The sequence below is a fragment of the Physeter macrocephalus genome, chromosome 12 (genome assembly GCF_002837175.3).
Source record: "Physeter macrocephalus isolate SW-GA chromosome 12, ASM283717v5, whole genome shotgun sequence".
In the NCBI taxonomy this organism is placed as follows: Eukaryota; Metazoa; Chordata; class Mammalia; order Artiodactyla; family Physeteridae; genus Physeter; species Physeter macrocephalus.
The window spans coordinates 83,309,681-83,321,322 of NC_041225.1; the positions used below are offsets into that span (position 1 = coordinate 83,309,681).

The following is an 11,642-nucleotide window of genomic DNA, read 5'->3' on the forward strand; positions in this document are numbered from 1 at the left end:
GTGCCCCGCAACGGGAGAGGCCACAACAGTGAGAGGCCCGCGTACCGCAAAAACAAAACAAAACAAACAAAAACAAACAAAAAAACCTAGGAGGATATTGGAATTAGCACATTAAACGGCCCTCGGTCTGTCACCCATAGAAGGTGTCCAGAGGTGTCATCCCTGTGCAGGTCTTGGCCAAGCTCTTCCACACGAGTCACGAAGCCCCCATGGTGTTCTGTCCACCCAGGAACGGACCCTTGGTGAATCTGTAGAAGGAGCAGGAGGGGGACAGTCAAGCAGAGTATCTGCCCCCCAAGTTCCCTTCACAGCTGTCGAGGAAGATCTCCAGGGACCTTGTCTCTGAACTTTTCTGAAAGTGGAAGCTGCCACCATCCCTCTAGCACATGAACAGGACAAAACATATGGGGTCATTTCCTGAAGTTTCACTCTGGCAAGACAGTTTTTCACAGAAGATGCTCTCAGCCACTGAAAGTGGGGTAGGTAGGTGCCTGCTGCGGGGTGGGCCCCTGCTCCCTGGGTGAGACCCATTTTCCCATGGAGGGGGCTACTCATAGAAAGGGGTAACACTGCAGGAAGAAATGGCTTCAAGGGGAATGCAGGCCAGGACAAAATCAGGGCATTGGGCTATTCTGAACATGTAAGAGGTAATATCTATGTCAATCAATCCACCTCCATCTACTGAACTCTTTCAAACTCATGTTCGCCTTTCATATGAAACTCAGCTTGTCTGAAATATTGCAGGCATTTCTCTTACAGTGGGTATTTTAATCGGGAACGTGCTTTGCACAGGACGGCTATTGTTTAGAGTGGGGTTGTCATTGGAAACTTGAACCCAGACACTGGGTTTGATTTTGTTAGTTTTAGGCAACTAATTTTTGTCTTGATATAACAAATATGGCCACAGTTATAAAAATATCTTTATATTTGTTTAATGAAATTTCTGTAGGAATAGTGTGAGCAGTTAGTCTGCCTGCAGGGCCTTGTGTTAGTTAGTTGACCCTTCTCTGCCTCAATTTTCTCATGTATAAAATGGGAATAATTAGAAAACCTAATGTATTGGGTTGCTTTGAGGATGAAATGAAATAATACATGTAATTGTTTAGAACAATGCTTAAAACACAGTAAGCACTTAATAAATAGCGGATGTTATGCTTTGTAAATTAACCCTTAAAGGAACAACAAAGCCAGATAAACTAATGACTATTTCCGATTGGCTAACCTCTTTTCTTTCATGATAGTGATTGCTTGCTTGTGATGTGATTAAAGAAATAATGATACAAAGTTTCTAAGAAACACACTCTCAAGATATAGTAGAACAGAACTATTTATCTCCCACCCGCTCTCTGTTTCTACTATTGGTTCCATGGTTCTCCCAGGCATCTAAGCTCAAAAGTCCCCTTTGTCCTGGCTGCTCTGTCCCTTTCTCCAGCATTCACTTAATTCCCAGGCCCTGACAATCCCCTCCCATCCCCCGCCCAACCTCCCCCCTGCTCACCCAGGGCTGAATTGTCATAGTCTCCTCTTTGGTCTTCCTGCGGCCAGTGTCTCTCAGCTCCGCCCCTCTGCCAACCCTACTCCCTCACAATCCATCCTAAGCATTCATTCATTCACACAATGCATTTTTATAGAGCGACTACAAAGTTACAGATACTATTTCAAGCACTGGTGATACGATGGTGAGTAAGCAAAAAAGCTCCTTGTGCTGATGGAGCTTGATGGCAAGAGAACAGTCAGGCAAGCAACCAAGGAAGGTAATTTCAGACCATGAGAAATACTCTGAGCAAAAACAAATAAACATACCTATAATGGAAAAGAATCAGAAAAACAAATACATAGATGTATAACTGAATCACTTTGCTGTACACCTGAAACTAACACAGCATTGTAAATTAACTATTCTTTTTTTTTAAAACCCCACATTTGTTTATTTATTTATTTTTGGCTGTGTTGGGTCTTCATTTCTGTGCGAGGGCTTTCTCTAGTAGTGGCGAGCGGGGGCCACTCTTCATTGCGGTGCACGGCCTCTCACCATGGCGGCCTCTCTTGTTGCGGAGCACAGGCTCCAGACGCGCAGGCTCAGTAGCTGTGGCTCACGGGCCCAGGTGCTCCGCGGCATGTGGGATCCTCCCAGACCAGGGCTCGAACCCGTGTCCCCTGCATTAGCAGGCAGACTCTCAACCACTGCGCCACCAGGGAAGCCCCCAAATTAACTATTCTTCAATAAAACAAACAAACAAACAGGCAAGCAAACACTGAGAGTGACCAAGGGTGGGAGGCGCTCTAGGTGGGAATCGGGAAAAGTGTCTCCGAGAAGATATTTGAACACACCTCTGAATGATGGGGGGAAAAAAACCGGCCTTGTAAAGACTGGGAAAGAGCATTCCAGACAAAGAGAATTCTAAGTGCAAAGGCTTCGAGACGGGAGCAAACCTGAAGGTTCTAGGAATAGCGAGAAGGGTCCCATGGCCCAGGGGAAGAAAGCAAGACTGCAGCCAAATTAATCTTCTGCCTCATACACGCCTCCCTCTCTTGCTCAAAAAACCTCTAACAATGCCACTGTATACAAAATATGGCTGGAATCTTTTCATCTGCTTTTCCACCATTTTATTATGGAGCTCCAGACTGCCTGCCAGTCTCATGCTGGGTAAACACATTGATGTCCTGTTTTCCTTGAAAAAGGTTGAAAAAGGTTGCAATCTTTTTGAGAACTTGTCACCATGGCTTATTACATTTCTGCTCATCCAGTGCTAGGTCCTTGCTGAGGGTGAAGTTTTACTAAGATCCTAGGTGCCCAGAATTCACAGACAACAAAAGGTTATAAAAGAAGTAAGGCATGATCCCTGCTCTTGGGAAGCTTACCATCCAGAGTGCGGGGGAGGGGTGAAAACTAACACAGGAAAGTTAGGGGGTAAGTAAAGGGTCAGTTTGAAATGAAATTTAGAGAAGGGGGAGATGGTGGCGTAACAGAATAATCGGAGGAGGCTTCATGCAGGAGACAGACTTTTAACTGGCTTTCAACAAATGACGATCAGCAAGGAGAACAAAGGATTTCCAAGAGGGTAGGTAGAACTGTGTTTGCAAAAGCCGAGAGGTGAGAATTCTTGAGGTGAGAGTGAGGCCCGGGGAGCGGGGACGGGGGACAGGGCAAGGAATGTAAAAGAGTAGAGATCAGAAAGATTAGGGTCCTGTTCTAGAAGATCACAAAATCTAGGCACAAGGAGTCAGACCTGAGGATAGCAGGGAACTGCAAAAGATCCTCAGAGGACTCTGTCCCCCCAGGTCTGGGTTTCCTCTTTGATGTGGACACACTGCACTGTCCTCAGGGTATATCTTTTGGATCTCAGGCACATGGGGCACTGGGGTCCCTCCTTTTTTTTATGCGGAATCCAGGGGAAGCTGGCCAGTCTGCCTGCCTGTTGGCAGCTCTCTTGTACTGTCTGGACGAGGCAGCTAAGGCCTGAGGAACAGCACTCAGCCTTGGGAAGCCCAAATGCTTCCTGGTGAGCTTATTGGTTGGGGCCGGTTGGCCCAAAAAGCAGGTTGTACATTTGCTACCCATCCCATGAGCCGCCTAGTAGCTACTGTGACCGCCACTTCCGTGATTAGAGCTGGGGCTGAGTGCTGGGGCAGAGAGGGAGCTCCAATGCTCTTTGCTTAATCACCCAGTGATCACTGTCATCACACAGTTAGTGGCTGGACATTTCTTTGTCCAGCAGCCTTCATTCTTTGTTCTCTGGGAAATGCTGACTCTAAGTGGATCTGGACGCGAACCACTGTAGTGGTAGACACGCTACAATGCCAAGGGCATACTCCTAAGGAAATTAGCTGCCAATTGCCTGACTCCTTTTTGGAACATCAATAGGTCGAAACTGACTATGATGAAAAGAACAGAGGGGCTGCCAGGATGCCAGAAGGGCAGGAGGAAGGGATATTGCTTGCTCCGGTTTGAAAAGGAAGGAACAATTGGCGTATTGGCGAGCCCACTGGATTTGGAGCAAGATACGGGTGGGTCTGCATCATGGTTCTGTCGATTACTAGCTGCGTGGCTTTTTAAAAAATTTATTTACTTATGGCTGTGTTGGGTCTTCGTTTCTGTGCGTGGGCTTTCTCTAGTCGCGGCGAGCGGGGGCCACTCTTCATCGCGGTGCGCGGGCCTCTCACTGGCGCGGCCTCTCTTGTTGCGGAGCACAGGCTCCAGACGCGCAGGCTCAGTAGTGGTGGCACGTGGGCCTAGTTGCTCCGCGGCGTGTGGGATCTTCCCAGACCAGGGCTCGAACCCGTGTCCCCTGCATTGGCAGGCGGATTCTCAACCACTGCGCCACCAGGGAAGCCCCCGCTGCGGGGCTTTTGACAGGTTATTTAACTTCTTCAAACTTTACTTTGCTCTTCTGTAAGATGGGCATCTTTGCTCCCTTACCTATTCAAATGAGTTGGGGTTATCTAATGAGAATGTGGATTTGAAAACGCTCTGTAAATTGTAAGTTGCTTTACAAAGTCAAGCAACTATTACTAATAATGGAGTTCTAAGCCTAGCATACCCCAGGCTGGTGGAAATCCTTGAAACAGTTTTCTGCAGTTTGCCTATTGGTTAATGTATTTGGAAGACCTCTTGCACAGCTCCTGGTGCTAACTTTGGGGATGGAGGTGGGGTGATGTCACGATGAACTATCTGATGGGCAATCACAGATTAATTTTGATGTGAAGATTAGTAAATCCAATAAAATAGGTCCAATAAAATAGAAAGTAGCATAGAACTTGCAAATGCAGTATTTGCCAGTAACAGGTGAAAGAAAATTGCTTGCTATACAGAATAGCTCTAAAAATACATTTTAGGACACTAAGAGTTTTTTCTTGTATATTAATAGCCTATTGTTTATGTGCAGTGTCTCACTGGAGCTTCACAGTATCTCTGTGAGCTTGGTAAGGCACTTGATATTCCCATGTCACAGATGAGGAGATTGAGTCCTCAGGGCTAAGAAAATGAAAAAGTCGCATAGCAAGTTTGTGGCAAAGCTGGGAGTAGCTTCTTGGTCTTCTAGATCAGCATTCTCCCCTACGTGTTCATTGAAAAAACACTCTAAGTTTGAAAATATCATAAAGACTTGGGAAATTACTAGTGGGAAAAGAAGGAATAGAACCATCTAGTGAACGTTCATATAGCAAGCAATTATGAACACAGAAATATTCTTTGAGAGAGTAATCAGCAGAACACGGTGGGGTAGATAGAGAGGGAGAGAGCTGGTGAAAGCAAAAGCTCTAAACTCTTAGTTTTCGTTATGACTCAGAGCAGGTTTGGTGCCCTCCATACAGCAAGAGTGGCGTGGTCTTCATGTGCATTGACAAAAGCATTGCCAGCACCCTGCAGACATTCCCATTTCACCCTCAGCATCCACCCTGGGAGACTGGCGAGTGCCAGGGATCGTTGCTGGTGGCGGAGTGTGACAAGCAGCCAGATGGGCGACCAGAGGGTGGACCCAACCCTTCCAACTTCATCTAACAGCTGGTAGCTACAAGAGAGCAGAAGTCTTGTGCCACTAAACTCTCCATATGACACTCAATGGGGTTGGCTGTCTGTGTTGTGGGAAGGACAGAAACAGCAGGAATATGACAAAAACAAAAAAAAAGAATGACCCTCCTCTTCCAGTCAAAATCCCAAGTAAGATGACCTCAAAGGGATCGGCTGCGAGGGGAACAGAATTCTTTGGCTTTCCTTCAGGCCCCTGTCATGTTTGCCCTTGGCTTTACCAGGGATAAGCTGTGGATGCGTGAGGATGTGTTTATTTCCAGTGTTGCTTAGTCATTCCCTCCCACTTCACTTGCCATCTTTCTCCTTCTCCTGCTTCTACCCCCTGCCACACACAGAACGTCTTCCAGGAAACCAGAGCCCTCTGTCTAGGTATGTGCACTCTCTCTGGGAAGGAGGCTTTCATACTGCGCGAATGACTCACATCCCCCGGAAAATGTTGTCTCTTCTTTTCTGGACAACTGTGGTAACAGCAGTGTGGTTTTAAGGAAAAGAACAAAAGCAATATCTTTTACCGTCTGTTGCTTTGTGGTTCAACAAACACGTGCGTGTATACTCTCAATTGATTTTCAGATCAACCCTGTGAGATAGGGTTAAATGTTTTCTGTCGAGAGTCCTGTGGTATTTGACCTTGAGAAAGTCACTCATCTCACACTAAGCTCTGTTTTTCAACCTGAAAAATAAGATAAATGGTCACATGCTTTTCCTCCACCTTTGCATGCAGAGCAATGTTTTTAAAAATGTGGAATGAAGGCAAAACTTTGCCTACTGTTTCTATCAGAATGGGCAAATCCTCCCAACAACTCTTTGGAATTATCAGGTCCTTTTAGCTCTAAGCTGTGGGGTAATTAGGATGAATGGCCCTGAAAACAGGAAGGACCTGGGAACAGTGCCAGGCTAGAAACCGATAGGAGGTGTTATTACTACATTTAATAATAATAGTTACCATTTATTGAGTATATACCGTGTTTTAAACTGTGCCAGAAATTGTGTCTATATTGGCACATTTAATCTTTAAAAATGAACAAACAAAAAAAACTTTTGCAGATAAGGAAATTGAGATTCAGAGAGATTAAACATAACTTTCCTGTCCTGGGCATATATCCAGACAAAAGTCTAATTCGAAAAGATACATGCACCCCTATGTTCACAGCAGCACTATTCACAATAGCCAAGACATGGAAACAACCTAAATGTCCATTGACAGATGAATGGATAAAGAAGATGTGGCATATATATATACAATGGAATATTACTCAGCCATAAAAAATGAAATAATGCCATTTGCAGCAACATGGATGGACCTAGAGATGATCATAGTAAGTGACTATGTAAGAGAAAGACAAATACCATATGATATCACTTATATGTAGAATCTAAAATATGACACAAATGAGGTTATCTATGAAACAGAAACAGAAGAGACTCACAGATATAGACAACAGACTTGTGTTTGCCAAGGGGTGGGTGGCGGGGTGTGGGAAGGATGGATTGGGAGCTTGGGGTTAGCAGATGCAAACTTTTACATATAGAATGGATAAACAACAAGGTACTACTATATAGCATAGGGAACTATATTCAATATCCTGGAATAAACCATAATGTAAAGAATATATATATATATATATATATATATATAACTGAATCACTTTGCTGTACAGCAGAAATTAACACAACATTGTAAATCAACTATACTTCAATTAAAAAAAAATAAAAACTTGCCTGAGGTTGCACAGCTAGTAAGAGGCGTAGCTGGAGCTGGCATTCAAGTCTACCTTTCCTGGAAGCCCACATAACACTGCTCTTTCCCTCCACACCTACCATTTGATTGTGCCTCAATGTTTCAAAAATAACATCATCCTCCAGCACTTCCTTACCACAGTGGTTGATCCCATTTGTGTCCTTGTCCTAGATATCTGGCCATTGTCCACCCGCTGAGACCCCGCATGAAGTATCAAACAGCCACTGGCTTGATTGCCTTGGTGTGGATGGTGTCCATCCTCATCGCCATACCGTCAGCCTACTTCACCACTGAAACGGTCCTCCTCATTGTCAAGAGCCAGGAGAAGATCTTCTGCGGCCAGATCTGGCCAGTGGACCAGCAGATCTACTACAAGTCATACTTCCTCTTCATCTTCAGCATTGAGTTCGTGGGCCCGGTGGTCACCATGACCCTGTGCTACGCCAGGATCTCCCGGGAACTCTGGTTCAAGGCTGTCCCTGGTTTCCAGACTGAGCAGATCCGGAAGCGGCTGCGCTGCCGCCGGAAGACGGTCCTGGTGCTCATGTGCATCCTCACGGCCTACGTGCTGTGCTGGGCGCCCTTCTACGGCTTTACCATTGTGCGTGACTTCTTCCCCACCGTGTTTGTGAAGGAGAAGCACTACCTCACGGCTTTCTATGTGGTCGAGTGCATCGCCATGAGCAACAGCATGGTCAACACCGTGTGCTTCGTGACCGTCCAGAACAACACCATCAAGTACTGCAAGAAGATCATGGTGCTCCACTGGAAGGCTTCTTACAGTGGGAGTAAGTCCAGTGGGGACCTCGACCTCAAAACCATGGGGGTGCCTGCCACTGAAGAGGTGGACTGCATCATACTGAAATAACCCCAGAACAGGACCTTTGGGACCCTGAGCAAGTGTGCTTAGGTACAAGCTATCAACCAAGAACACTTGGTTTGCTGCAGAGGGCAAAGCAAATGGACAAATATGTCAACACTGTGTTCAGGGAGCTCAGAATCTCTAAAACTGGCGTGATTAGACACCATCACCAGCGGCCGACATTCATTGAACATCTAGTTTGTGCAAAGAGTAGGCACTGGTGAAACCTATATATGTTGATGATATTTAATAGGCAAAAAGAAGCAACGATTAAGCCAAGAAAAATGTTGGGACATAGCCTGGAATAATGGGGTTTCCAGAAGGGAGTAGGGATCTAAGACTGTGGTACATGTGTCTGTAGGGTGAGGGTCTCTCTGGACCATCTAAGTTACTCATCAGACACTGATGTAGCCCATCTCTGGGGTTGTTCTTAGGCTTGAGTTCACTCCTAACATTTGCATGGCTGGGGCAAGAATACAAAGCAGGCTTCTGGCTCTTTCTTCAACTTTCTCTTCTCATCCTTGGTCCTGATTCTCACCCTGGGCACCCAGGAAAGAAAGGAACATACAAATGGTTGGTGGGGGGGACCCAACAATGAGATTCAGTGACTCTACAGGCTTACTGAGGGCTCGTCCCTCTTTCTAATCCACCTCCTTTGTTTGGTGTTTTGAGTTCTGAATTTGGAATTTTGGGATCAGAAGATCTGATCCAGCCTTGGCTCCATCACCTGTGTGGGCCTGGGTAAAGCCTCTTGGTGGGGACAAAGATGATACCTGTGATAGCTACCAATGGGGTGGTTGTGAACAGCCAATGAGATAATATATGGGAAAACTCTTTCAACCATGCAAGTAATCAAAAGAATGGACTAACAGCTGTGTGTAGTGCCCTGGAGAAGGAAGGACTTGTCACCTTAGCTTATGTATCTAGAAACCTCACCATCTCCCCCTTTCATTATTCTTTGTGTGAATATTCCCTTGCTCCTCTTAGCAGTGCTATGTATGCATTATGTGCCTAATGACATGATGGTACAACAAGGTAGTGAAATTTGGTGGCAGAATTATAAAAGGAGATGGTAGCTTGGTCTCCAGGCAGAAGATGAGCTCAGGGTTTTAGAAACTTCAGAATCAGAGCATCTTTGTGATCATGGAAGTGTCAACCATGCCTGTTCCTAACCAGCGTGAATCTGGGCTATGTGATACTTGTTTCATAGTCTGGTTTTATTTTCATGAGGGTGTAGAGCTATAGAGCAAATTTGTCCTTTACTTCTTAAATAATTCTAGAGCAGTACATCTATAATGCTATTTAAGTGACATGTGTATGGTGTTTCCCCCTCCAAACATAGTCAACTCTTTATTGACAACAAAGTTTATTTTTCTAATAGTTACTGTATTTCCCTGGAAGACACATTTCAAAAACCTATTTATTTCTTCTTATTCATCATCCAGCAGACTTACCCTATGGTTTAACCAGAATACTCTCAGAGGATAAAAACTAATTAAAATGTTAGCCTAAAGCCAACATGCTTTGGAAGGTAATTCTTCTTCTTCTTCTTTTTCTTAAAAATAAAATCGCAGATTGAATTCTAAAATTAGGAAAGTTAGTTTTTGGACTGAACAATAATAAAATGATATAATTCGTCGTCATGTTCATCTTTTCCATTAGGAATGCTAAACATGAGTTGACTGTATTAAATAGGAGCTTTTTACATGTGACAACCAAACCTCTTTCTGATTTTCAGCCTAAAATATCAAAGTTTCACTTGTTTGCCTGTCTATAATATTTCTAGATATTGTGTCTGTTCGTGATTGTACAGTGAATGAAAGTGTTGTTATCAAGTGAAATAAAAAAAATCTATATATATAATCATTGACCATAGTGTTCCTGTAATATCTGCTCTCCCCCATCCTTTTCCAAGTTACAGTGTGATGGTTTTCTGAGTGAGCACTGAATAGATGCTGATTCCATGATCATATGAGTTCTGAGAATAATACTATTTCATGTTCTTCTTGCCTACAAACTTCTCTCCATCCTAAAGAGATTTAAGTGATTTATATTTTCTTCCTATAAGTCTGCTTTGGTAAAACCATAGCATTTGAGTGCCAAGACTGGAAATCTGAGGACCACTTTATACCTGTTAACATTAACTAAAGCTAAACCTTTGAACAGGCTCAATGTCTGCACGTGGAAAGTGAGCTAGGAGATGAACCTAGGGTACCATTCCTCTTTCAGATTAGTGGCTGATTCATTAAACTGAGCGGTGGACCTGCCAGCCAATGGCTTCCCCCAAAACTGGTGGCACTTGTGCTTATGTATTTCTTTTCTGTTTTCTAATGCATGCAATATGCACATTGTCCAATACAGAAGAATAAAAACATTATTTTATAAAATCATACCATCTCCTGAACTAAAGTAAAAGAGAAGGGCAGGTTTTGAACGAAGCTTTGGGAGGTTTTGCCTAATGAGTGAGTACACATTTAAAAAATAATTTCTTAAATCAAAGACATTATGGGAATGGCAATCACCACAGCAAGCCCTCAAGTGTGAAACAAGTTCCATGCTCATTGTGGAAAAGAATGCTGAAGGATTTGTGAGATTGACAGAAAATTATGAACACGCGTCCTGTTTCTTGAGAAATATGATAAATGTTGGAATGTGTCCACGAAAGAATGAGTCCAGCTCTCCTTCCTAGAGTGTGAGAATATCAAATTCCAATCATTATATTACAGGTTATGAAACTGAAGCCCGGAGAGGGGAAGAGAAGTTCAAGGTCACATATCTGGTCACTGTAACAGCCAGGGTTATACCCCAAAGCTCAGTCCAGAGTTTTTCTACCACAGCATACATGGGTGCAGGAGCATTAATCTTGGAAAGAGAAGGATCCTTTCCAAGAATCCTTGACATGACTGTTCATCTCCAGTCTGGCCCTTCTCTGGAGACCCTTAAAGAGTTTAGCAGAAACATTCCTGGTTCCTTTGCAAGATAAGTTTCACTCATCCTACCACTGGGAACTCGTAGCACAGGCATGGAGATCTGGAGGTTTTAGGGAAGAACTCCTAAAAAATGTTTACAGCTGCTCTTTCTTTAAATGCTTAGTTGGGGGTCCCTAGGAACATAAAAGAAAAGATAGCAGGCCCCTGTCCCTGAGGACAGCTGCCCTGCCCTAGAAAAGCAGAGGAGAGCGATAAAGAAAACAGGCTTGGCTGGGTGTCCAGATGGAGGGCAGGCGTATGTGTTCAGAGTTCAGTGGTATCAGAAGTGAAGGTGAGAGGTGAGGAGCTTTGTGAACAAGGTCAGACTTGAACAGGACAAGTGGGGTTAGAGAAGCAGAGGGCAAGCACTCCACATGGGAAGAGAAATATTACCTTTATCTGCTTCAGGAAACCAAGATTGATTTTTGCCGGGGGGAAAAGGCTCCTCACCCAATGATAGGATTGTCATCCCTAGAAGAGGTAACCAAACACTGAATAACACTCGGAAATGTAAGTAATATTGCAGCCTTATCTGAGAGTGAG

The 11,642-nt window shown here is 44.2% G+C and overlaps 1 protein-coding gene across 1 annotated transcript in view; it reads left to right on the forward strand.

Moving 5' to 3' along the window:
- The window catches only part of PROKR1 (prokineticin receptor 1), a 9,966-nt gene extending 1,830 nt beyond the window's left edge, over nucleotides 1–8,136 (forward strand). Inside the window, exon 2 of the mRNA XM_007126726.2 lies at nucleotides 7,440–8,136. Within this exon, the coding sequence (XP_007126788.1) occupies nucleotides 7,440–8,136 (697 nt within the window). The remainder of the gene's footprint in view (nucleotides 1–7,439) is intronic.
- The last annotated feature ends 3,506 nt before the right edge of the window (nucleotides 8,137–11,642 follow it).